The 27,807-nt window shown below is 45.2% G+C and overlaps 2 protein-coding genes across 3 annotated transcripts in view; one reads left to right on the forward strand and one right to left on the reverse strand.

Moving 5' to 3' along the window:
• LOC148903240 (protein FAM184A-like) overlaps positions 1-2,318 on the reverse strand; it is a 66,350-nt gene extending 64,032 nt beyond the window's left edge. The window contains exon 1 of the mRNA XM_088998425.1: positions 2,280-2,318. The gene's annotated coding sequence lies outside the window, so the exon portion shown is untranslated. The remainder of the gene's footprint in view (positions 1-2,279) is intronic.
• LOC148903243 (voltage-gated delayed rectifier potassium channel KCNH8-like) lies at positions 1,135-27,575 on the forward strand. Of its 2 annotated transcripts, none has more exons than XM_088998460.1 (16): positions 1,135-1,481; positions 5,787-6,020; positions 6,630-6,761; positions 6,860-7,005; positions 7,434-7,692; positions 7,779-7,936; positions 10,378-10,588; positions 11,987-12,304; positions 12,372-12,571; positions 13,211-13,460; positions 14,249-14,463; positions 18,676-18,962; positions 25,102-25,199; positions 25,292-25,344; positions 26,558-26,879; positions 27,037-27,556. In XM_088998460.1, exons 1-16 carry the CDS (start codon positions 1,406-1,408, stop codon positions 27,258-27,260), a joined length of 3,183 nt encoding a protein of 1,060 aa, XP_088854586.1. In that variant the 5' UTR covers positions 1,135-1,405; the 3' UTR covers positions 27,261-27,556. The 2 variants fall into 2 exon arrangements, with proteins under 2 accessions (XP_088854586.1, XP_088854577.1); XM_088998451.1 differs by lacking the exon at positions 1,135-1,481 and adding an exon at positions 3,198-4,677 and having other exon boundaries at positions 27,037-27,575.
• The last annotated feature ends 232 nt before the right edge of the window (positions 27,576-27,807 follow it).

Raw genomic sequence — 27,807 nt, forward strand, 5'->3', positions numbered from 1 at the left:
GAAAATGAGATGAGATAATAATAATAATAATAATAAATTTAATTCATAAGCGCATTTCAAAACTCTCAAGGACAATTAAAAGTCCCAGTTGAAGTTTTTCTTCAGATGAGCAGCAGCAGCCAGACGCGCCAGCGTTCACTCAACCCGGAAGTAGACGTAATTTGACCGAATTTCAACCAAATTGTAAACAGTCTACTCGAACTAAATACAATATGCACACTTAAGATATGTACACTTAAGTGAGAGGATGGCGTCTTGCGAATGATTAAAAATTCACGTTCATAGCAGCAGCATCTAGAAAAACACGACGATTAGATAGAGGACATACTGTGCAGCATTTAGTGTTTCTTGATAATTGACCAGCGAGATTGCCGCATTTTGTCATAAAAGGTGTCCCTCTACACTTGGCAGAAGGTGGTGTTTTGAATACAAGTTTGGTGCGGACATCGGTATCTTAAATGAAGTGGGGTTCAGTTATTAGGACTACTGAGAGGGGATTCAACACACACTTCTTAATCAAATGCATGACGAAATGCGTCTTTATATATGGACAAAATACAGTACGTACATACGTGCAAATGTCATGCTCTGAATGTATTTAATCGTTCGTTTTGAATGCATTTATAAAACCAAAGACTTTGAAGCAAACAACAACAAAAAACGAGTGTAAAGGGGTGCACCTCGGTGTGGTGATCAGCAGAGATATTTGTGGAGGTGTGAGTGAAGAGAACTGCGCTCAAAACCGTGCAGTGCACACACACGTAAGCATACCTGCAACTTCCACATTTGCATTTAGACGAGAGTAACTATCACAGCGTATGCAGTGAGGTCCCCTAAACAGCATTATAAGCCACATCTTCTCCACCGTGCCATTATTTAACACGACTTTTGTGCAAACGTCCAGTTGCACTGCAGGATACGATTGCTGAAATGACCGGTTAATTCAAAGCCTTTTCCGTTTGAGAGGCAATCACTCAAATCGTGAAAGGGTGCGAATGGCAGCCGTTCGATGATAGTGACTTAATAGGGGAATAACCGTTGATTCGATGAGGCGAGGAGAGAAGGGGAGAAGGAGAACGGGAGAGGGTGCATCAGAGGAGGAGAGGGATTAGAGCAGCACACCCGTGCGTAAATGTGACCATCCTCGCTGTGCACTCTTCACCCTCCTTTCTCTTCATTCACGGGCGCCCATTTGCATCTCTTTCCAGCCGGGATCACCTCGTCGGTGGTCTCTGGTCAATTTTAGACCGTGGAGTCCCGGCTGTCGCGCCTCGGCGCCCTCCTCCAGGGTTTAGGAGGAGGAGCGCCGGGTTCCACGTCCAGGTTTCTCCCGGGCTTCGTGAGCACCTCCGGCGAAAATCATGGATCGGAACGCAGGGAAAGACGCGGTTCGACCCGGTCGCGGATGCCCGTGATGCGGGGTCTGATCGCGCCGCAGAACACTTTCTTGGATACCATCGCCACTCGGTTCGACGGGACCCGTGAGTTGCAAGTCTTGCCTGTGAATGAATGACTTGATCCTATTCGCGCCGTGTTTCACTCTATTCACCCTCATCAGATTGATTACATCGACCGATGACAATTGGCTGCGAATGTATTGGTAATTTGGTTGATTCATTAACTGATGAATGAAACGGAAACGCGCACACACACACAGAAACATTCATAAATTTAGAAGCAGCACTTGTTATTAAGTCAAACCCACACGGCACTATGTACGCTCAAACCAAAATGAAAAACATTCCTGCGCTGTAATACTGTAGACTGCAGTTGAGTTGCAATCGGGCGATTGATTGTTCATAGAGACAAGGTATTAACCCAGTGGCGGTCCGTGCATTTCACACCTAGGCCTTCAGTGAAGTCCTGCTTAGTCCGACTTTAACAAATATCCCTCGTAATACCATAATTTATGACACAACGGCTGGAGATATAATTTACAAAAGCACACGCACGCAGTACTGGGCGAGGCATCACCTTAATCGTCTACAACACAGGCTATTTTCCGGAGCAATTACACATCAATAAATCTGCATCAGCAATTAGAACTTGTCACTATACGTGATACTGCAAACACTTAAAAATAAAAGGAAATTTAAAATCATTTGTCCACAAAGTTTTATGAAGTCCATCAAGAATATACAATCTTTAACAAGATTTTACGCTAAATTACAAAATGTCAGTTTAATATAAGAAAAACAACAAGACGTTCACAAAACGAACTATTTGTTGAAAATAAAAGTAAACAAATCTTTTTCATTTGTTCTTGAGAATAGGCTTACCTACATGCGACAGCGAGTTGTCCTCTCCTTCAGCCATTGTGGGTTAAAAAAGCGAGTAGATATGCTAAAGTTTCCGGGTCTGATCTGTTGTAGCTTGGTTGATTTGCATAGCGCTGCCTCCACTGAGGGCTGAGGTAAAGTGAGCATCCAATCACAGGACGCGTACATGTCATGTTCAACGCCAGGCCCTCTAGCTGGCCTTACTGTGCCAACTCGTGATCTGATTGGCTATCGCAACTATATATCAACTGCATGTGCCCGTTCATGTACAGCGCACAGACGCCCTCACTGTTGATTCTGAAGGCGTCGGTCAGATTTCATACAGCCTGGCGTTCAATTAATAATTCGAAGTATTTGTCATGTTCCATCGTGTTAAGTTATAATGTCAACAATGAAAACATTATTTTGGAATGTTCAAAAGGCAAATGTAATTAAAAAAATATTATTATTATCATTATTATTATTATTATTATTATTCAAAATACCACAAATAGGAAGTAGACTTTTGAACAAGCAGCATTTAAGTAATTTCAGGAGTTTTTCAAGGAGTAATTTCAAGAAGTTTAGCCACACTACAAATTTTTAGTATTCACTCAAGAGTGACGTGGGGGGCGGGGGGTACAATCCTCATGGCTATTGCATGATGGGATTTGAACAGTATGTTTTTCTGTCTTGCAATGTCTTTGCATGGACCGTTTTGTACCTTTGATTTTTTTTTCGTGCAAGGTTCACAACGACTTTCGGTCCAACAATTAATCCAGGGGAGTTCTATCCATAAAACCGAGTGTTAGCACGTCTGCCTCACAGTGCAGAAGCACATTGTTCTAGTCCAGCTTGGGGCTTTCCAATCTTTTTATAATAATGTAGAGTGCACAGATCACGAACAATCAACATGAAAAATTGAATTTTTATTGTTCACACTGTTATGTAACTCACAGCAAAACGTAGAAGACGGATAAACTGTAAATGAAAGGGTTCTTCTTTACTCATGTTACAAAACATTGAGCAGAAATAAGAAAGCAGCATTGTGACAACTACTTTGACAAGTAGAAGCCGTATTCCATTTCACACGCAGCACAGATTTCTTGCATTGTCAAATATTATGGTAGATTGTTCATTATGATGAAGATGGAAAAGATCTGGTGATGTACAGTTCAGCTCTGAGAAGCAAAGAAGCATTGGCATCACCTCCTGGCAATACGTTATATCAGCGAACAGATAAACGAGCACCTTAGAAGGCCCAAGGAATGACCTTAACATAAAGTGGGAGAGACTGTCACAAAAGCAAGAACTGACGCAATGTGATGAGTTCAAAATATCCTGAGTGGTGACAACAGGAGTAATGTCGAGGAATAAAACGTTGTCAGGCATGACCCTCTCGAAGTGTGCTTTATGTACATGATTGCTCGGCAGGTCCAAACCATGGTAAATTCTGTCACGGTTTGCAATGTGGTGATGTCGGTTATGGATCCCATAAAGCAGGCAGGAGGGAGCAGCAGGTTGTATTTGAGAAATTGTATTAAAATAAAGTCAAGAAGAACAAAATCAAAAACATCAAAATCATCTGAACAGAAAAATACAAAGTATCAATGAAAACCAAAAGTAAAAGTCTGCAGAGATGAAACAAACTTGACAGGGTGCAGAAAACACATGCACAGCATACAATGCATACACAATGCACTGCACAATGCAGTGATCCGACACCGAATGGTTGTGCCAGGAGTACATTTGACTGCCACTGATTGGAACGGCCAACACCTGCGCGGCTGCAGGCAGGGCCGACAGCCCTACCCGTTGGTCGCCAATCAGAACGTGGCAGTATGCCACTGATCGGGACGACCAGCACCTGTGCAGGTGCAGGCGGGGCCGACAGCGCCACCCGTTGGTCGCCAACCAGATCATGACAAATTCCAAGTCAAACGGCAACAGTCGGGAAACTGAGATGACATATCCTGCCCGAGGAAGTGTGCGATCAGCGTATTTTTACAGCCAGTAGGTTCATTTGTTCTCATTGAGAGGAGCAAAAAGTGGGCGTGGACAAGTTGTGTGACTATTGGCAGCAAGGTGGTACAGTGGTGAAGCAGAACTACTTCAGAGTTTAGCAGTTTGGATTGAGAGTGCTGTCACTTGCTGTTCTGCAAGATCTGCCCAAGAATCATGTTTCCGTCTAGTTGTGATTGCTTGTCTTAAAACAATTGGGATAAGATCCACCATGCAATCATAAATGGATCAGATAACGGTTGGACGGGTGGCCTTTTTTTCTTTTAGCTTCAAGTGCTCTCAGGCTCAATGCTGTATGGTCTTCTACAGGGTTCAATTTTGGGGGCCTTGCTCTTTTTGCTGCCCATTGTCTCCACCTCAAGAAAACATGGTGCTACCTTTCAGTGCTATGACAAAGGTCAGTTATCTTTAAGGCCAATTTTGTCCTGAAATCTGTATGACACCAAACATCTTGTTGTAATTACCACCTTTGTTTTTACATGACTGATTATTACTTACTGTTGAGCACTTTGTATGTAGCTGTGGTTATTTTAAAGTGCTCTCTATCAATACATCCTTCTCTAGTGAGGATGACCATTATTAAATTGAATGGACAGATGATAAACATTCACCGGCAACCTTTTGTAGAACTCTACAAGATCTCATACTGAGTCATTGAGCAGGTAACTGCACAATAGTTGGGCTTTAGCTGCAACACACACAACAGAGAACATAATATTTCAGTGGTCAGACACCCAAACCTACTTAGTTCTTCTTGTTTGAATGAAATCTGTCCAGCGCATTTACATGAGCTTTATTTGTTCTGTACTGATGCATAACTGAGTTTTTCCACTTGCCATCCTCTCATTGAGTATTTCCAGTGCAGTTCGCATCATTCAAAGTGAACATTCTGCTCACTACCCATTCACTCATGAATAGACGTTAATGATCCTGCAGAACGACGTACTGACTCACTCTGCTCCAAAATGAATTATGCACAGCTGTCCCCATAACGTGCCACCATTCCAGCATGTTCACGTGTACGTTTTCTTCTCATTATTAGTTTAGATAATTGCCATCGGCGCCACAATACTATATGAGCAAAGAATGTTCGGAGAGAACAATTGAGCAGCAAAGAAGGGAAGGAAGACAAAGGGAAGTTCATTGAGAACCAGCAGGCAAATTAAACTGTCCCCAAGGAGAACTCTTCAAAGGAAAAAGAAACATGGCAAAGTTTGAGCCAAGAATTGAGATGAACATGCTGCCAAACAGGGAAGGCTGCGCAGAAAATATGAACTGAATTCTCTTTTAATTATACTACCTGCACACAGGCAATTGTTTTACAGGATTTCTATGCCGTCAATGTGTTTAACTGGATGCTGACTACACAAAACCAACTTCAGTATCCAATCTTGTAGAACGACAATTATTGTTCATTCGTAATTGTGCTTTACAAATGCAATCAGTGAAGCTCATTAAGGAATCCCATCTTTGTTTTTTTTCATTGTTGTGATTTGCTCTCCCCAGACAGCAACTTTGTGCTGGGGAATGCCCAAGTCCAAACGCTCTACCCCATCGTCTACTGCTCTGATGGCTTCTGTGAACTGACCGGCTTTGCTCGTGGTGAACTCATGCAGAAGAGTTGCACATGCCACTTCCTGTATGGTGGTGAGACTTGCAAACACCTCATCTCGCAGATGCAGATGGCCTTAGATGAGCGACGGGACTTCAAGACTGAAATCATCCTATACAAGAAGTGTGGTAAGAGCTGGCATAGAATTAAATTGTGGTGTGACCATGCAAAAAAAGCCACAGTGCACATGTGCACTGGACATAAAAAAGTATACACACATTTACACATTTTGTCATTTAAAATACAGAGACCAAGATAAACCAGTAACAAAATGTCACAAGTATATCTGTGAATTTTGTGACAGTATGATGCAATCCAGGCTAAACTTCTGAATTGAAAATTCTATATTTAGTCTAAGTATAACACTATTCATCCCTAATGAAATACCACATTTATAAATTATGAACAGGACCAAAAAACAGTCAATAAACACCACTCTTCTTTCTGCCATAAAGCAATGAAAAATGTGTGGAAAAACCCACATGAACAATTGAACTGTGTACTTGGGCTCATTTTTGGACTCCTCTTGAACACAACTGAGAACCGAATGAAATCGGTTAAGTCTGAACACTCCTTCATCCTAATCATAAGAAGAGGGTGGGAAAACTTGTGCAACCACATTCTAGTTGCTTAATAGAACTTACCCTATGAAAGAATTCTTTTATTGAATGAGTTGTACAAGTTACTGATAGAAAATACCCCCCCCTTCCCCACACACACTTGTTTTCTTTATGCAGGTTCTAAGTTCTGGTGTCTCCTGGACATTGTGCCCATTAAGAATGAGAAGGGTGAGGTGGTTCTGTTCCTCGTCTCGCAGAAGGACATCACAGAGAACAAAGACCTGGACCAGGACAATGAGTCTAACACTAGTGAGCTCAAGATACCCCTATAACAATCAACCAGCTTCGAAAGTCCAACAGATATGACACATATTCACCAGAATCCGCGGGTGCTCTCCGCATTTCAGATGAGGGGAGAGACCTGAAGGTCCAACAGATCAGCTGCCCGGCAGGGTTAAGCATGGAACGTCGTCGAAGTCGGGCCATCCTCTACCAGCTTTCCAGACATCTTCAGAAACAAGACAAGACCAAGAACAAGCTGAATATCAACAATGTGAGAAATGGATACATTTGGGATCATCATGCTGCTAAAAACGAATAAAACTCTAATTGACTTCTACTTGTTATTCACAAGATTCAACCTGACATGTTACCGTTTCAAACCTGTATCCTTCTGGTTTTGAAAGAGGAACTAATGTTCATAGGCTGCACAAATTTGGCAAGCTATGATGCAAACTAAAGAATTAAGCCACCTTCTTTTTATTTGTAACCTTTGTTTCCATCATGCATTACATCATAGCATACGGTGAGTAGAAAGGTTCGTACCCAGCTTGAAAAAGCCGCATAGATCATTCTTCTCTAAATTTCGAAACAATGACAATGGGATATCGTGACAAGTGTGGCAAAGTAACTACCGTTTCTTCATATGTTGCACCTCCATTGACCAGCACACATGTTTTTACCTCATTGTTTCATAACAAGAGCGTTTTGGGAGCCAATGCCAACCCGGTGCCAGAGTACAAAGTGGCAGATATCCAGAAGTCCCGCTTCATCCTCCTCCATTATGGCGCATTTAAAGCCGTTTGGGATTGTCTGATTTTGCTGGCGACCTTCTATGTCGCCGTCACGGTTCCGTACAATGTCTGCTTCACAGCAGTCGAGGTACGAGAGGACGGTGCGTCAACAGCACGAAACCCACCAAGTGTCAGTGACATCTTGGTGGAAATTCTCTTTATTATCGGTGAGGCTGCCATTAACGATGCATCAATATGTCACTTTTGTGTCAACAAACCCAAAAATAGCACGCTGTCTTCATATGTGTTTCAGATATTGTGCTGAATTTCCGAACCACCTATGTGAGCACGTCAGGTCAGGTTGTGTACGACGCCCGCTCCATTTGCATCCATTATGTCACATCCTGGCTTTTTGTGGACCTGATCGCTGCGTTGCCATTCGACCTGCTCTATGCTTTCAATGTCAGCGTGGTGAGTCCAACACAGTGTTTCCCAATTATTACCAAACCATGGCACATAGTTTACATTAGATCAATCTCACTTCATTGAACTCGAATCTAAAAAATAAATGATGATATCCACTGAAATGTTTTCCAACCTTAATTTATGCATAAATTGATTTAGGAAATGCCCTAAGATTGGCCTGCAACCAGTTCAGTACGTCGATCGTGATCTACTGGTCGATCGCGGAGGTAGTACTGGTCGATCGCAGCGTGACAGTAAAAAAAACATTTGTCAGCCTATCAAACGTCCCGTCACTTGATTGACATACAGGGCAACCATTCAGATGACAACTGAATTTTTACCTTTAGGTCGCCGTGCATGCGTAAACAACGGCGCTAAACGCAGCAAAATATACAAGCTAGTCAGTGAATTACCTCAGATTTTAAGCCCTTGCTAAAACATATGGTGATCAAAATGAGTGAGAAGCGGGACCAAGTAAGGGGGCAAAACATATTACTTTCATACGGAATGGGAAAATGTGGAGCCGCATTTTCGGACTGTTCATGAAAAATACGACATTGACTTTACGACGTTGACGAACTAAAATTCCAGTTGTCCGGACAGCAGTCATTTTTCTTTCAACATACTTCAAAAGCGAAAGACGCCACCGAAGCATCTTTCCGGGTGAGTCACGCCATCGTTACAAACAATAAGTCCTTCCAAGACGGAGAGATGGTAAAAGAAGCATTCGTTGAAGCAGCTGACTCCTTGTTCAGAGACTTGGACAGTTCTGTAACTTACTCACACAGGAAAAGTACCCCAACTTTAGGAAATGTGCTACCTCCTTGACTGCATTATTCGGCTCCACTTATTTATGTGAGTCAGCCTTTTCCTACATGAAGATCATTAAGTCCAAATACCGTTCCACCATGAATGATGAACATTTGGAAATGTGCTTGAGGCTGGCTGTCAGCAGCTACTGTCCGGACTATGCATCCCTGGCTGATTCAATTTAGTACAAGTCATCAAAGTAAACTCAGGTAATTACAAAAAAATGTTAATAGTTATTTATTATGTTATGTATATGTAGGTATTATGTGTGTTGTGCAATATTGGCTTATTCAGTTATGCAAGGTACATCAACATACATTGTACATACAAAGAATCCTTAAAACATTTGAAAATAATTGTTTTGCATTTTTGTCGTGGGTAGATCATTTTGACTTGGTAGTTTTTGTAAGTAGCTTGTATGCTGAAAAAGTGTGAGCACCCCTGCTCTAGCATGTCCGCAACCATCGTGAGAATAAGTGGATGAGAAAATGGATGGTTGGTTGGATTTTTGTCACAATTTACAAGGTTGTGGTGGTGGACCCCAAAAATGCCAACAGGGAGGGAGGAGCAGGGCGTATTTATAATAATAATAATACATTGAATTTTTACGCGTCTTTCAAAACGCAAGGACACTTTACAGTCACGGGATTTTTTTGTGTGGTTGAATGGCTGTTTGACAAATTATATTAAATAAAGTTAGCAGGAATCAAATCTCATACAAAGTCATCAGAACAGAAAGGTCCAAAGTAGCAAACAAAACCATGAGTAAATCATGACAAGATGAAACAAACCTGACAGAGTGAAACAAACAATGACCCGACACTGAATGGTCGTGCCGGGAGTCCTTTTAACTGCCACTGATTAAAACAACACCTGTACAGCTGCAGGCGGAGCTCCATAGTGCCGCCCGTTGGCCGCAAACCGAGACGTGACACATTGAGGGAGTGTGAAATTTGAGTCTCTTTAGTTGAATATCAAACTGGTCTTTTTCTCTTGTGAGAAAGGTTAATACACCTGTTAATTTTAATTTCTGCCTTCCAGTCGAAGGGAATTTCATTGTTGCCATTGACAGATGAAGAGAGATCCATTATTTGTAGGATATCAATAAGTTTCATTTAAGGTACAATGTGGGAAAATGTGTTGATGTTTAAATGTTTGTTTTTTCAAAATCCCACTTCCATAACATGCAAAAATATATGTTCTAGCATATGTAATATGTTTAATGCAATTTTAGGTGAAGTCATCCCAATTTAGATTTCATTGGCCATGTCTCCTACAAAAACCCAACATGTTTCACTGCCATTTTTCTGCCACCTCAGATACCAGAAGGAGACAAATTACACATATACACATAGGAGCATGCATAAGAACTACCTTAATCCGTGACTTTAGGGAATGCAAAAAGTCATTTGGGATGACATTTATCTTTCACTATGTTGAATAAATTGGTGGGAGGCTTGCAAAATGTGGTCTCTCTGTGACATTGTGGTGTGCATGCTTCAAAATTATTGTACACATAGACTGTTGCATTCTATTAGTTCACCATGAGATGGCAATAAATTATGCACACCATTTCTTTTAGTGAAGTTGGATTTTTTTTCTCATTTCTTCCATTTATGTGTCTGTACATGATGAAGAACTTCGGGGTGCACCTGTTGAAGACAGTTCGTCTCTTAAGACTTTTGAGACTCCTGCAGAAGCTGGATCGCTACTCCCAGTACAGTGCCGTTGTCCTCACCTTGCTCATGTCCACCTTTGCCCTGTTGGCCCACTGGATGGCATGTGTCTGGTACTTCATCGGCCGCAGTGAGATTGAAAGTAATAATAGCCCTGCCTCTTGGGACATAGGTGTGTGACTTTCACTGGAGCAGGATTTCTTTCTGAGTATAACTTTTATGCGCAGTGTAAAGCGTGCCAAATTTTCTAATAGTGTTCAAATCCATAGACAGTAATGAACCACTTTAAAATCAACACTGACTTTTTACAAGCAATCGTAGGTCAGAAGGTCACCCGCGCAACAAATGAACCATCAGAATATGAGCAAAGTTATTATATTTCCTCATTTGGGGGACTTTAAGCTTTTTGGCAGCATACCTAAAAATTGCCAAAAAGAACAATGCTAACATCCTAAGCAACCACAGTCTCTCCAAAGATTGGCCAATGCAATAATTTCAAACACAGAGCATGCATTTGTGTGAAAACCAGTAAATATGGCAATCTGTCGCACCTCCTACAGTGTTAACCGTAAATAGCAACAATACTGTGAGGCGCTTGTTGTATTAACTGTTATCCGGACGGTCACAGAAGAAGAATCATGAAACACTGGACGTGATGTTATTCTGTCCTTTTGTGCCAGTGGATGGTCCTCACATGAGATTAGCCTTGATGTTGAGAGTGGTGTGGGAGCTGTGCCTCAGGGATGGGAGGTTGTGAATGAACATGATTCATATCAGAAAATACAGACATGGAGTGGTTCATTTTTTCCTGTTGTGTGTTGCTTACATAATGCTAGCTAGATCTGAGAACACTTCGAAAGCTTGACTCGCTCTTGATTTGGGAGCTGTGGCTTTGAGCCTCCTTAGCTTACAATTTGTGCGTGTATTAGCATGTAGCACCAACTGACCCATTATACTCACAAACACAAACTATATTTATTTGGTTCATGGTATAAGTGTAACTGTGGTTATCCTACACAAGCTAGTACTGTACTTGGTTCGACCAAGTAACTACAAATTAATGTAAAGTATTCAAGTAATTGGGGAATACTAGCTGGCATTTATTACAGTTTGAAGACCCCAAATTCATAGAAATGACTCTTCGAGCCTTGTAATGACTGCTAATGATGTCGATTGGTATAATGACTGAAGAATGAGCAGTCATTATTTGGGCATGGAGGTGAAGAAGCCAAGACTGGGATGCGGAAAGCTTCAACGCATTCAATGAAAAGTGACTAAATCCGCACAAAATAATTAAACAACAAGAGACAATGGGCAAAGAAGCAAGGGACCTTGATGAATGACAAAATGTCACTGTGTGAGACAAGCTGCTGCATCAGACACAATAAAAAAAGAGTCAGAAGAGTAAGCCACCAGAAAACGGAACACAGTCAAAACAATAAATCAGCGGTCTCAACAGGACCATAACAGCGTGTCGACGCGGTGTGCTGACAGAGAATCCATTATCTGGTTTCAAACATTGACTTAGCAGGGAAATTGTTACTGAACCTTTCCCTCTTGCCCCCAACAGGCTGGCTTCATGAGCTTGCCAAAAGATTGGGCACACCATACTTCTTGGCTCCATTGACCTCTCTACTGGGGGTTTCGGATTCACCTCAGGCCACCGTCACACCACTGATTAACTCCAGCCAATGGAACAGCAGCAGGCCCCGAACGAGGACGCCTGGCAGTATAGGAATGGCGCTGAGCGGTGGTCCATCCGTGCGGAGCTCTTACGTGACGTCGCTTTACTTTGCTCTGAGCAGTCTCACCAGCGTTGGCTTCGGCAACGTCTCGGCTAACACGGACTCTGAGAAGATCTTCTCCATCTGCACCATGCTCATTGGAGGTGTGCAAAGCATCATGCTAGACAGTGAATATATTTTTTTTTCATGTCACTTTTCTCTCCTCTGCAGCATTAATGCACGCCGTGGTATTTGGAAATGTGACCGCCATCATCCAGAGGATGTATTCACGCCGCTCCCTTTACCACACCCGCACCAAGGATCTGAAAGACTTCATCAGAGTGCACCGGCTCCCCAAAGCCCTTGAACAGCGAATGATGGAGTGTTTCCAGACAACTTGGTCTGTCAACAATGGTATCGACGTCAGTGAGGTAGAACTATTAAACACATTTAAATCATGTGTCTATCAATAACAGTCAAGAAGTTCCAAAGATGTTGAGTATCTGCACTTTAGCTTTTGTCCTTGTTTCTGTATTCGAGAGGAGTGTTTTACAAGCCAAGTGACATATTTATCGTTGAGCCTAAATCTCTGATGACCCAAGAGGGGAGGGAATATCAAACAAACTGACTACTTGATGTATCTGGGAAGCACAGTCAGCAAAGATAGCAGAGCAAATTTGCACAGCATGAGTTGAATAAACAATGCCAGACCCGCCTCGAACTGAACTGACCCTTCCGGAATTCCAAGATCATGTCCCTCTATAACAAGATCTATTTTTTATACCAATGTCAGGCAGTTTGAGACATCCAAAGTGCCTGACACCATTATCAACAGACCACAGGCATTCATCAAAAGGTGACCTAAAGGTGCCTAAACACCATCCTGATGCCTGATCCCTCCATGGGGGAGAACAACCAGCAGCCAGGATACGATGAAGAAAAAGTCAAAGGGGTCCCTGAAATATTTTTATTTTGGTTTTTAAATGTTACCTTTAAAAGCACGTGCAGTATGGCTGTGTTGTATTTATACAGTAGCTTTGATTTGTCTTTAATTTGTATCCACTCAATAGCTGCTGAAGGACTTCCCAGATGAGCTGAGGGCCGACATTGCCATGCACCTGAACAAGGAGCTTCTGCAGCTGCCACTTTTTGAGTCAGCCAGTAGAGGATGCCTACGTTCACTCTCACTCATCATTAAAACATCATTCTGCGCTCCTGGGGAATTCCTTATCCGACAGGGTGACGCCATGCAGGCCATCTACTTTGTATGCTCTGGCTCCATGGAAGTGCTTAAGGACAACACTGTGCTTGCCATTTTGGGTAACAAAGAACTTTTGTTCCGCTTCACCAGAAAATCACACAACCACTACACTGATGTACAGAACCCTGGACCGTACCACTGGTTTTGGGACAGATTAAAATGACATTGAGACGGACAACAAAAAACAAACACATTTTGGATTGGCACTACTGTAAAGTCAATGTCGATTATCACTGAGAAAAACGGATAAAATACAAGAGTGCAGGGCAGGGAAGTAGTGCACCCACTGACGCCAGAGTCAATATTCCGGATTACCTTGAACCTCTGCAACATTCCTGTCAATCTAAAAAGCTCTCCGCGGCCATGTTCTGCAACCCGACACTCTCATTGGTCCTCACAGCTGACAAGAAACTGATCAGACAGACACAAACAACCCTGAGAGCAGCTCAGCTGTATGTATGAGGCAAAAGAGATGGTTGTATTCATGATCTGACAGGTCTAAATAATGAAGTGGGTCCCCATTAGCATTTTGGCCGGGGTGTATGCATATTTCACACACGCGCACAAACACATTTTATCACTGGTATCTCTCGAGCATTAATTCACTGGATACACTCTTTGGCAGTGCTGCTTTGGATTTACAGCTCAGCAGAAAGGGTGTGATGCAGAGGGAGGCAGAAATAAAATACAAGAACTGGCGCAACACTATAACCATATATTTAAAATGTCGACTTCATCCGACAGTGAAGAACAACATTTCTGCAGCTCGTCACTCGTCGTTTGTACCTGCATAAAACCAGTGGGCAACAGCTTGATTTTTCACCAAGTATTCCTTTTCTCATTCCAGGAAAAGGTGACCTAATTGGATCTGACTGTCTGACTCAGGAAGAAGTTATTAAGACCAACGCCTGTGTGAAGGCTCTGACTTACTGCGACTTGCAGTACATCAGCCTCAAAGGGCTTCGGGAGGTTCTCTGCCTGTACCCAGACTACGCCCAGAAGTTTCTTACAGAGATCCAACACGATCTAACTTACAACCTCAGGGAAGGACACAGTGCGGAGGTACGATGATGCTGACAAATCCCTAAATTTAATGGACCATGATATTTGTGCGTGTGGGGGGGGCATATGCAAGCTACAGACACCAGATTGCCTGGCGAGTCACAAGATGTTCTCCAACCAGATGGCATATGCCTTTCGCATGTTGTGCATCTTTCCCAGGATGCAAAAATTCAGGGGGCATTCTGTGAAAAACACAGACAACAACACCATTCTTGGTCCTGCAGCTCTTGTTGACTTTCAAGGATACCAAAGCATTTCATCTTACTGTATGCTTGATTATATTCAATTCATAGTCAACACACAATACTTTAGCTTTGGGCAAATTAAAAGGTCAGATCTGATTTGGACCTTTGCTACCACCTTTGTTGGAATCTTCAGTTCTTCATCACCATCATCATTATCATTGTAAGGCTTAAAGGAAAACCGACACCATTTTTTGTTTCCTAACTGACATCAGAACAACGTTTTATAACATCTAAAATAGCCAAAACACACAGGCTGATATTTTTAGAAAAATGAAAAACACAAATAAAAATGACTTAAAGTGTCCCAAAAGTACTTCAAAATGACCTCAGAAAGTTTCAGAAGGTCCCGCCCCCTTGTTCGTGACGTCACGCCAAGTCGTCTTGCCTTGCTCAAGAATCAAAATAATGGCTTCAGATTTGGAGAAGATGCTTTCTTGTTACTCCTACAGTTATGAATATGATTCAAATAGTTCTGAAGATGAAAGCATAAATGTTTGCAATTGATTAAAGAAGTCCTCCCATATCAATTCGAGCCGTCAGGACTCCAATGTAGCGTCCCAGAAAATGCACAAGATGGCGCCCAAGCTCTGTTGGAAATGGGCTAATTTGTTTGCTGGGAATTTGTGTCAACTAGTATCAAATAGTAGTCTTGGTGCAACACACAACGATTCACTGTCGCGTTATTTATGTGTTTTCCTTCTAATTTAGCCATAAACTTGAATCAACACGAAGTTTTCAGACCAAACAAAGTACCCAAAATGCATTGTGTGTTACGTCACGTCAGGCATCGTCATCAACTCGAAAACGAGACTTCCTGAATATTCAGCAAGAGTCTTAAAACGTACAATATTGCTATATGCCATGGAATCTTTGTAAAATACGCTCAGTAGAAGTCATTTGAAGTGATTTTACAAATTATGGACACAACTTGTCCGGAGGCGTCGGTTGTCCTTTAACTGTCAACTGTATTTTCAGCTGGCAACATGCTTCTCGGTTAGACTTCATCAACAATATTGAAGTACGGAAAAACAGGACATTGTCAAGCTCTTCATTTATGTACCATGACACTTTTCTAACTAGTGTAAATCTCACACAAGACCAAACGTCCATGTTCTCCAAAATTCCTAAATTTGACTTGCTATTATATAACAAAATAGATTCTCGAGAGTTCAAAAAAAATGTATACATATACTGTAATGACGAAGAGTTTGTCACACAAAGTGCTCTTATAACCTCGTTCAATTTATTTGGTTAATCTCCTTTCTGTTAATAAGGTCATGAAGGTCATGTTTTCTAAAGTTTGGCATTGGAGTGTGCAGGGTTATTATGTTTAATTGGCATTGGGATTATAATACAAGGGAGTCCTTTTAGGTTCTGATTATCATGAAAGGATGATCAGTTATTGATGGAAAAATTGAGCAGGAAGCAAAAGCAAGAGACAAAAAGATTATTTCATCTTTGGCACAAAATGGAACTGGCCTGCACAAAGAGGTGCATCCCATCTCCTGCAGTGATATTAGGGGCGAGAGAGCGCCGCCACTGTTTGAGAGCGCCGCCACTGTTTGGGAGCGCTTTTATTAACAGTCCTCAGTTTTTGTCCTGCTTCTACGATGATCGTGGACCTAAATAATTTGAGCCTTTCTGCTTTAAAGAAGCAGAAAAGGGTGCAGCTGCCCAATTATTTCATTCAGATTAATTCAAATCCTATTAATTGCCTTCTTGACGTGAAAAGCACTCTTAAATGACGCAGGTTGTCACGTCATCAGTGTTCTTAATTTTGCTGCTGCAATGAAATAACATTTTCTAAAAGAATCATCAAGTTATAATTCCAACTGGTTTTTATTTTAGACTAACATTTGCCATATTCTCATCCATGGGACACTGCTTTAGTTGGCAATACACATTAAAAAGAGATTGGACTGGAAGTAAAAGGATCATGAGTTGTAGAGTTGCAACGGTTAAAAATACAAGCAAAACACAGTTGGTCCCAATGCCAGACGCTTTCAGATGGCTCTCAGCTGTTGTATACACACGTTGCCTTTCCTTGTCTAGCGAACAAAACACGGAATGTCATCTCAAATAAGTGAGCATTTGCACACGGGTTGCTCATCTTTAGACTGGTTGTTGCATTTTCCCCCCATCCAGCGTGGGACTAAATATAGTGCTGCAAGAGGTGGTGGAGGAAGAGGGTCACCCTCGGGAGCGAATGGGTCACCCCTGGCTGGATAATAATAGAACAACCACTACACTATATGCAGATGAGCTGTTGTAATGTAAGGATGAAAGGCTGCTGCTCTTGAGTCAAGCTGTCCTCTTGCTCATGCACCTATATGATGCAAATATGCACATTTGTGCTTGTGTGCTATGATGCACACTGTGCATTCCGACATTTTAACACACGCTTGCAGGGAGACACGTTTGCCTGACACACTTGCAGTGGCACGTGCGTGACACACACCCACACATTCCTCCCCCTTCACTCAGAGCAAAACCTCGGCTAAAATTAAACCTCTGTGATCTAAAAATAACAGTCTTGCATGCACGTGGACTAGATGGAGAAGATATAAATGCTGGAGAACAGAGAGGGAGAGGAAAGGACAGTGAAGGATGGGGGCGATGCATTCCACCTTTCATAGAAGACAAAAGAAATGAATGGTTCCTTAAAGACATACTGTTAAAGTGAATGAAGCTCAGTTCCCGTGCAGCTCTTTGAATGGGAACTATTCCTAAAAAAAGAAAAGAAAAGCTCAGCAGCGGCTCCTTAACTTTCTCAGTTATTGGTCTCTGTCTCATGCTATCTCTAGCTCTCTCTCCCGCACTCACTCTCACTCTCTCTTTCTCTCACTCTCTCTCACTCTCTAATGCTGCGAACTAACAGATGAGGTTGATCTGTGAGTGAAAGGTCTCCATAGTTGTGGGAGTCGTGACAATCCGACTTCAATCTTAGCCAATAAAAGTTTGTACTCTCATTCCCTTTAACTCGTTCACTGCCAGATGATGTGCAAAAATGTGTCCACTCCAGTGCCATGGTTTTTGTCAATTTGACTCAAATTGCCGGACCCACAGAATATTGACTTTTATGACTACATAAACATTCAATGCAGCGTAAGAAACCTTAGACTCTCTTCTTTCATAATAAAAATAGAGTTCATTCATACGTTATATAGCTCTGGAGTGATCTGAGCGTGAAATGGGGGGTGCTGTACAAAAGGTAAATGCTGCCCCCTTGTGGGAGGGGGGGGAGAATATTGCTAGAGGTCTGAGCAGCGCTTTATCGGCACCCCCCGCAAGAAAAAACAAAACCCAAATAAATTCAGGAATGGCGCTCCACATCATGCTTTTCAATTCCCGAATAAATTCGGGATATGGCGGTGAATAAGTTAAACATGGGATGCTAATAGTCCACTCGAATCATGACATGGCAAACACAAATCTCAGTCGTCAAGTGGGTTGTCTACCACCCCATAGTTGTGGGATGACCTTGAAAATATAATACAACGATTCAGAGGGTTTGATGGACACTGTTCACATATTTCTGATGAAATTACATCACGTGAGACCAAGTATTATCGAGCTGTCCACGTGGGTGGAATTTTCTTTTTGTATTTTGTCATATTTTGCACTGGTAGAATTGGCCATAATAGCACATTTGCATCTTCAGCTACCGATGTGTGTTAGAATGTAGTTGAATCCCTGGCAATCGTTTCAGCATCCCTTATTTGCATTAAAATCAGAGCTGTCAGAGTGCAATACACATTTGCGGAAAGAAAAATAGGCCAATTGAGCTCTGTGCATGACATTGACAGGTAAATTGCAAGATGATGTGTTCATGTGATGTGGGCAATGTGATACTATTTTGCACATATGATCGTCCGTGTGCAAAGAGGCTCCGTAGTGTCGCGTTAGCACAGACAGAACAACCAAGCCTGATTCATCATTGTTTCTTGCCTCATTTTTCTAACTTCAGGGCAACTGTGAGAGCAACGGAGAACTCGTGAAGAAGCTTTCCTCCATCAAGGAGGACGAGGAAGGGTCTAATGCTGAGGAAGAGCGGTCCCCTATCCCAAAGTTGGCCACTCTGGGCAGACTGGGCCGAGGACTGCGCTCGCCCCTGCGCTCGCCCCTGCGCTCCCCTCTGCGCTCACCCCTACTTCCGCCGAGACCTTTTCGCCCAGCGAGTAATCTTGCTCGGCCCTCCAGCCTGCAAATTCCTGTGGTGAACTTCAGCTGCCTTCAGCCGGAGCTTAGCCCTCGGTATGAAACCAATACTTGATATCCAAGAAGGGTGCTGAGAATGTCTTCACTTTGTCTCTGTGGGATTCCACTCGTTTTCTTAAAGCATGAATCAAAGCAAGGATCAATTTACGTCTTGGCTTATCTTGAGCTATAAATCGTCATTCCATGCGTTGCTTTTATTTGCAGGTTAAAAACGGGATTTACAGGAGTCAACTTTTCACAACTACATTACAGTTTGGCTGTGTCACGTCACTCGAGGCTCGAGGGCTGGGCTTGAGTGACGAAAGGACAGCGGGGAGTGTGGATCCAAAATACACGGCGAGACAGATACTCGGATACAAAAGTCTTTACTGAGGCACGCATGAAAAAATAACAAACAGGGAAGAGTGGAGGAAGATAACTAAATGACAGCAGACCTGGCAACACGGAAGTGGAAACGGCAATGTCCAAAAATACTCCGACGGAGACGGTAGTGAGCGACAGACAGATATAGGCAGAAGGCACAATCAGTGAATGACAATCAGCTGTGGGAACCCAGGTGAATGATGATTGGAGGGGCCGTCTCCCAAGATTGGCGGAGGAGGTGACAGGAGGGGCGGGGCGCGCCCCGGATGGCAACGAGATGTGACAGTGCCCCCCCCTGAAGGGACGCCTCTTGGCGGCCCACCAGGTTTGGATGGGTGAGCCGCATGGAACGCCCGCGTGAGGGATGGGTCGAGGATCCAGGAACGTGGGACCCATTGACGTTCCTCAGGTCCATAGCCCTCCCAGTCGACCAGGTACTGCACTCCTCTGCCCCTGGAGTCCAGTATCTCCCGCACGGTGTAGACTGGTCCGTCGTCCAATATCCGGGGGGGAGGTGGGGGGGCGGGCGTGGGGGCTAAGGGGCTGGTCTCCACTGGCTTGAGGAGGGAAACATGAAAAACGGGGTGGATCCTCATGGTGGGTGGCAGCCGGAGCCTCACCGAGACTGGGCTGAGGATGGCCTCGATGGGGAAGGGACCCGTGAAGCGTGGGCCCAGCTTGGCTGAAGACCCTGCCAGCCTAAGGTCCCTCGTCGACAGCCACACCTCCTGCCCGACCTGGTAGTTGGGTGCCTGTCTCCGGTGACGGTCCGCCACCCGCTGGTTCCGGGATGCGGTGCGTGTCAGGGGGTCCCTGGTCTCCTTCCAGACTCGGTGGGCCCGTCTGAGGTGATGTTCAATAGACGGGACCTCCACCTGGCCCTCCTGAGTGGGAAACAAGGGCGGCTGATAGCCACAGGCGGACATAAATGGGGACCGACCTGTGGCTGCGGAGACCAGGGAGTTGTGGGCGTACTCCACCCAGGGTAGGTGCAGGGCCCACGACGCCGGGTTGTGGAGGCACACGCACCGGAGGGCCACCTCCAGGTCCTGGTTCTTCCTCTCCGTCTGTCCGTTGGTCTGGGGATGGTATCCAGACGACAGGCTCGCCGACGCCCCTAGGGACCGACAGAAACGTTTCCATACCTTGGACACGAACTGCGGTCCCCGGTCCGACACGATGTCCGTCGGAATCCCGTGGAGACGGACGACGTGGTTAACCAGGAGTTGAGCCGTCTCGATGGCGGACGGCAACCTGGTTAACGGGACGAAGTGGGCCGACTTGGAGAATCGGTCCACAACAGTAAGGACGACCGTCTTGCCACGGGAGGGGGGGAGGCCTGTCACGAAGTCGACGGAGATGTGGGACCAGGGTCTGGACGATACCGGTAGCGGCCGGAGGAGTCCTGCCGGGGGCTGATGGGAGGCTTTCCCACAGGCACAGGTCGGGCAGGCCTTCACGAAGAGGGTGATGTCCCTCCGGAACCCCGGCCACCAGAATCGTTGGGCGATGAGTTGGATCGTCCTGTTGACCCCTGGGTGACAGGCAATCCTGGAGGTGTGCCCCCAGACGAGCACCTCCGTGCGAAGAGGGGGGGGGGACGAACAGGCGATCCTTCGGACAGCCCCTGGGGATGGGGGTCGTCCCCTGGGCTTGCTGGACTTTTCTCTCAACCTCGCACCTCAGGGCACCCAGGATGCGCTGGGCCGGCAGAATGTTGGTGGTGGTCTCCTCCTTTTCTGCCGGCTCATGGATGCGGGATAGGGCATCGGGCTTGGTGTTCTGTGACCCTGGGCAGTAGGTGAGAGAAAAGTTAAAACGGGTGAGGAAGAGTGACCATCGGGCCTGACGGGAGTTCAGTCTCTTGGCCGACCGGATGGCCGCCAGGTTCTTATGGTCAGTGAAGACGGTGAAGGGGTGTTTCGCTCCCTCAAGCCAGTGTCTCCATTCCTGCAGGGCCAGGACGACCGCCAGCAGTTCCCGGTTGCCGACGTCGTAGTTGGCCTCAGCGGGGCTGAGCCGGCGGGAGAAGAAGGCGCATGGGCGTAGCTTCTGGTCTGGGGGAGAGCGCTGGGACAGGACGGCCCCTACTCCGGACTCGGATGCGTCAACCTCGACCGTGAACGGGAGATCCGGGTCGGGATGACGCAGAACAGGGGGGTTGGTGAAGGCTAGACGGAGGCGATTGAATGCCCCCTCAGCATCGGGCGTCCACCTGAAGGGAATCTTGGTGGACGTGAGGTTAGTGAGGGGGAGTGCCTTCTGACTATACCCGCGTATGAAGCGGCGGTAGAAGTTGGCAAACCCCAAAAATCGCTGAAGCTGTTTCCGCGTCTTTGGGATCGGCCATTCCACCACCGCTTTGGTTTTAGTGGGGTCGGCCCTGATCTGCCCCCGCTCCACGATGAACCCTAGGAAGGACAGAGAGCGGACATGGAACTCACACTTCTCTGCCTTCACATAGAGCCGGTTTTGCAGGAGCCGCGCCAGGACCCGTCGGACGTGTTGCCGGTGCTCCTCTGCGGAACGAGAAAAGATGAGAATATCGTCAAGATAAACAAAAACAAAAACATTGAGGAAGTCCCTGAGCACATCATTGATCAAATTTTGGAAGACGGCGGGCGCGTTCGTGAGTCCGAACGGCATCACCTGATATTCAAAATGTCCTAACGGTGTCTTAAATGCAGTTTTCCATTCATCCCCCTCCCGGATGCGGACCAAGTGGTATGCGCTACGGAGGTCTAATTTGGAAAAAATGGTTGCTGATTGAAGGGGCGTGAAGGCTGAGTCCATGAGGGGGAGGGGGTATTTGTTACGGATGGTGATGTCGTTCAGACTCCGATAATCGACACACGGACGCAGGGTTCCGTCCTTCTTGTCAATAAAGAAGAACCCTGCGCCCAGCGGAGACCGTGACGGCCGAATGAGTCCCGCCGCGAGGGAGGAGTCTATGTAAGTGCTCAGGGCTTCCCGTTCCGGTTGTGAGATGTGGAAAAGTCTGGAGTCCGGCAATGGAGCCCCTGGCTGCAAGTCAATAGCACAGTCATACGGTCGGTGGGGCGGCAGGGATTGAGCGTTGTCCTTGCTGAACACCTCCCGCAGGTCGTGGTAGCAGTGTGGCACGTCCTTGAGGCAGATGGCCTCAGGCGGTCCACCGCGGGAGGCGTCTCGCCCTGCCGTAGCCGACCGTAGGCAGTTGGCGTAGCAGTAGGGGCTCCAGCCCTGAATGGTGGGACCCTCCCAGGAGATAGACGGGTCGTGGGTATTGAGCCAGGGGAGACCCAATACCAACGGCGCATTCCGGGAGGGCATAACTAAAAATTGGCGGTGCTCGACGTGGTTCCCCGCGACCCGGAGTTTGAGCGGGGCCGTGAGGTGGGTGACTCGGGCTAACAGTCTGCCGTCCAGGTCGACCATCTCCTTTGGGGGGTGGAGATCGATCAGCTGGCAGCCCAACGAGTCCGCCAGCTGGGGGTCAATGATGCACCCGTCGGCCCCCGAGTCCACTAGGGCCCGCACGGTTTGGGAGCTGGACGGGCCGATTAATTCGCTGTCCAGCTCCAACCGCGTAACGGGGGTCGTGGATTTGACCTCCAGAGGTCGCTGTGGTCGCCGTCTTGACGGGGACTTGCGTGGACCTGAGGTCTTCGCCTGGGGGCCTTGGGTGCGACGAGCCCCGGGGGTAGTGTGGTCGTTCCCCCCCCCTATGATCATGGGTTCGGGGGATTCCTCCAGGCGCCGCACACGCTCGCTGCCGGGTGTGGGAGATCTGGACCGGCTGCGTGGCTGTCTGGGCCGTCGGCCGCGCTGCTCCCTCTGTCGCTCCCGAAGGCGGTGATCCAGGCCGATGACTATGGCAACCAGGTCGTCGAAGGTGGTGCCCGCGTCGCGGGTAGCCAACTCGTCCTTGAGGTCGGTGTTCAATCCGCGACGAAACACCCCCCTCAACGCTCGGTCGCCGTAGCCGCTGCCAGCGGCCCGGATGCGGAAGTCGACGGAGTATTCCGCGGCTGAACGGGCCCCTTGGACGCAATCCAGTAGTCTCCCCTCCGCTTCGGACTCTGTCACCGGATGATGGAAAACCCGGCGTAACTCGGCGACAAAGTCCGGGTACGAGGTGCGCAGCTCCGGTCGGGATTCTCGGATGGCCAGCACCCACGTCTCGGCTTCTCCCGTGAGCAGGCTGGTGATGAAGGCTACCTTCGCCTCATCGCTAATGCAGGCGTATGGATGTTGCTCAAACACGAGCGTGCACTGCATTAAAAACTGAGCGCAGCGCCCGGTTTCGCCTGCGTAGCGGGAGGGAAGAGGAAATTGAGGAGCGTGCCTACTCACGGGCGGGGAAGACTTGGCCGTGAGAGCGGAAATGCGTGCCTCAGCCGCCTCGAAGCGTTGAGCCAGCCTGGTGGTAATTTGGCTGATTTCCGCGATGGCTCGGGCCAGCTGGCTCGAACGCTCCGCTTGCTCGGTGAGGGCGGCGAGATATCTGTCTTCGCCGGCGGGATCCATAGTTGGTCGGAGTATTATGTCACGTCACTCGAGGCTCGAGGGCTGGGCTCGAGTGACGAAAGGACAGCGGGGAGTGTGGATCCAAAATACACGGCGAGACAGATACTCGGATACAAAAGTCTTTACTGAGGCACGCATGAAAAAATAACAAACAGGGAAGAGTGGAGGAAGATAACTAAATGACAGCAGACCTGGCAACACGGAAGTGGAAACGGCAATGTCCAAAAATACTCCGACGGAGACGGTAGTGAGCGACAGACAGATATAGGCAGAAGGCACAATCAGTGAATGACAATCAGCTGTGGGAACCCAGGTGAATGATGATTGGAGGGGCCGTCTCCCAAGATTGGCGGAGGAGGTGACAGGAGGGGCGGGGCGCGCCCCGGATGGCAACGAGATGTGACAGGCTGAGAGTGAGGCGTTCTTCCAGAAAAAGGATTAGGACTTTGTCAATTAAGTTTTCCTGTTGAATTAAACAAAAACGAGAATCATACCTTGTAGATTTAAAGCAACCACCTTCATCAAGTCTGTTTAGCTGAATTTGTTCAAGGATGACCGTGTTTTGATCTCCATAAAAGAGGACACTCACCTTAATCTTAAAACGAAATGATACTCCAAAAATATGAATCTATTCGCATCTAATCAGGTTCTTTAATGTAAACTACTCCCTTAGAAACTATTCTATTGAATGTGAATGGTTGCATTTCATAAATGGCTACGTGTCATAGATGAGAAGGTTTCTTCAGCCGTCATCTGTACGTTTTGAAAGTGTCATAGTAAATTTGCACAGTATACATGTAAACTGTGCTAACATTATATGAGGAAACTACTGTTTATTCGGATTGTATTTGTCTGGAATTAAAAGGACTAATTCCCAGGTTAACTCGCAAACTAAATAGCTGCCAAATTAGCGACAAAGCTAACACACCAAACCAGTAAGCCTTGACAACCGACAATATAAGATACTGTACTACTATTTCAAGATGTAAAGAAACCTAGACAAGGTGAATTATATCCAAAGTGTGCACAAAAACATTAATTTACCTTGCCAAGAGAAAGAAGTTCTCCAGTCGTAATTTGGGCGCTCACAGAACCTGAACCAGAAAGGTCTGGAGATTTGAGTTGATTAAATAGATCTTTCTAATTTTTGTAATTTTATTTTTCCCCAAAGGCTTAATCCTTCACCCTAAGTGTTGGACAACAGATTATGCACTTTTTTTTTAGCTGTATTGCAATATATCACCATAGCTGTTTATCCTTCTTGGATTGCTAATTTATTTTTTTCACATTTCATTCCATTCAGCTTTGTAGATGGAGTTGAATCTGAAAGTCAAACCAGTTCGTTTGATTTTACTGCAGATAATGTGCAACGTCTTCTACCCAGCCACGATTCAGTGATAGGTAACAAAAGAAGCAACTCTTATGGCACACTCACTGTTGAAAGCATCTGGGATTGTCTGTGATGCGTTTTTGTATGCACTTGCCATCCACAGAGCAATGTGATGATGGCGACACAATGCAGGCTATCGCTAAGCTAAATCATGAGGTGAGACTGCTGCTTTTGAACTTGGTTTCTACCCTGCATGACTTTTAGAGTGATACTTGCATGAAAAACAACGCTTAAATTTAAATTATGAGAGTTTAATAAATGTAGTCGCTTAAAAACAAAGGACACAAGTAATATTGATGAACAATTAATTATACCTTCTATCTATAATAGTAATTCATAATAACACACTACTAAAATAAATGGACATAATTGCACAATACATCTTAAAACCCGCTTATTTAAAATTGCATTATTATTATTAAATGGTGAGTATAGTTTTTGCTTTTTTGAATGTTGCTGTGCCGATTACCATTTTGTGTTTGGGAGCCTTTTACTGAGCGAGTTGCTTGTTCTGTAGCCACAAAGGCACATATGTCTTCTTGTGCCTGTCCCAAGCCCGGATAAATACAGAGGGTTGTGTCAGGAAGGGCATCAGACGTAAAAGCTTGGCCAAAACAAACATGCGGATCAAACCTCTGAAGATGGAGGATACTGATTTGCTGTGGCGACCCCTTGAAGGGAAAAGCCGAAAGGAAAAGAAGAAGATCTATAATAGTTTCTCTTCATTAGTATTAGAACATAGAAACTTTAAAATAAATTATTGACATCGCTTAAAATAAAATGTATTATTATTATTTATTTGGTCACACAGAGCTGCACTTGTTTTTTTATATATCAGAATCAGAATCATCTTTATTGCCAAGTATGTCGAACACACAAGGAATTTGTTTCCGGTAGAACACGCTGCACTAGTATCGTCGTCAAAAAAAACTGCTAAGTGGCACTATACAGTTCCATTTTGGCTACTGTTGAAGAATATACACATAAGCTTGAGTTACTCAATTACACATCAGAACTGTTAGCCTTCTATGCCCTGTTGTGTCTGGCGCAGCTGTTTTTTACTTAGAATTTTTGCAGACTTTTACGTCACCACTTTTGTCTTCTATCTGCTTCTGGATCCAAATTCCGCTCCTCACATGACAGTTTTTAACTTATATCTTAATGTGCGAGACATTACAAAGGACAACAATTCTGTAAACTCTTATTTCATTGTTGTGAAATGTAGTAAAGCCAGTTTTCACATAAGCAAATTTAAAATATTTATTTACTACTTACTTTTTTTCTCCCAAGTACATCATTGCAAACCTTGCTGAGTGTGTGACATCCGGCCTAATTTGAACTCTGCTTTCTTTCTGTACATCTGTACCAGATGATGGTTCTTTCTCATCAAGTAACCATTGTGTGTCAAGAGCTTCAGGAAATGAGAAGACTCCTCAAACCGCTTTTTCAAACCCCCTCCACCCTGCTGATCCCCTCGACGATAACCCCGCCTCCCAGCATCTCCTCACACACTTGCTCCCCGGCGCCACCGTTTTTTACCCAGCATTCAGATGACCAACACCTTCAATGCGTCCTGATACCCGAGCCATCATCTCACCCCCTCGACCTGGAGCAATCGGACAGTTGCGGGAGCACATGTGCAGCGGAATTGGACCCCCTGCGCTGTTCCAATTCACCGTTCCTCACCTCTGGTAATCCCGCAGCTGGTTTTCCTTGTTCAGTTCCGCCATCACTTCACAGTTCTCCACATGAGCAAAAGCTAATGGCATTTCCCTCCTGGTCCTTCAACCCCCCCCCCCCCCTCTTCCCTCTCCTCCTCCTGCACACCTCTTCTGCTGAATTGAACAGGACCAAGTTTAGAGTCAGCGTGTGGCAGCTCATCCCATTATCAGCTACACCGTTTCTGCCACTCTCATCCGCAGCCATCATTCTCCACACGCACACCTCCTGAGCTTGATGTCCAGCAGTTCGAGGCACCCCGACCGCAGGAATTCCTACCGAGCCTGCACAGAGAGGCATCACGGGCAGAGCATGCCACACACCTGAGCTTTGTGAATGAGGGGCAGCATTGAGTGCAAATCGTTGGCCGCAACTTAATGCTGCTCTGAGAGTCGGAAACTGCATGACAAACCTATCTGAGACTGGTATGTGATTGTACAACTTCAACAGCGCCTGATTCAACAAATCAGCATTTTCTTTTACAAATTAACACATTCCAATAATAGACATTAGAGCATTGCTCCCTGTATCGAAAAAAAAATGTTGCAGATTATATTCCATGGTCTTAAATTAAGGCTATGTCTGTCTATCATAAAAATGAACAATGTTCATTGCTAATAAAGCACTTTGAGTATGTCTAAATCATTTTCTTCTCATTCCTTACGGACCGCCAAGTGACCCCAGGACCCAAAGTCTATATGACATTAAATGCCAATTAAAGAAAACATTTTTTATTTTCATATAAAAATAGATGTTATTCTATGCATTTGAGGGTTTCTAATTTATTTCGCCCACGTGGTCTTGCCGCAAATTGTTGACTGTCCCTTATCATAGACCTGAAAGGTGGCAACTTTGTGTATGTGGTACATCATGTAATACAGAACTTGTACTATATCATAT

This window comes from Hippocampus bargibanti, linkage group LG01 (assembly GCF_051943395.1).
Source record: "Hippocampus bargibanti isolate YZ-2025 linkage group LG01, ASM5194339v1, whole genome shotgun sequence".
NCBI classification, from domain to species: domain Eukaryota; kingdom Metazoa; phylum Chordata; class Actinopteri; order Syngnathiformes; family Syngnathidae; genus Hippocampus; species Hippocampus bargibanti.

Bases quoted from the DNA above. Each gene is read 5' to 3' on its own strand.
- LOC148903243 (XM_088998451.1), top strand. From the start codon at position 4,569: ATGCTGTATGGTCTTCTACAGGGTTCAATTTTGGGGGCCTTGCTCTTT. The intron at 6,762-6,859 runs GTGAGCTCAAGA...TCCGCATTTCAG, and splicing joins GGACAATGAGTCTAACACTA to ATGAGGGGAGAGACCTGAAG. The intron at 7,006-7,433 runs GTGAGAAATGGA...TTTCATAACAAG, and splicing joins ACAAGCTGAATATCAACAAT to AGCGTTTTGGGAGCCAATGC.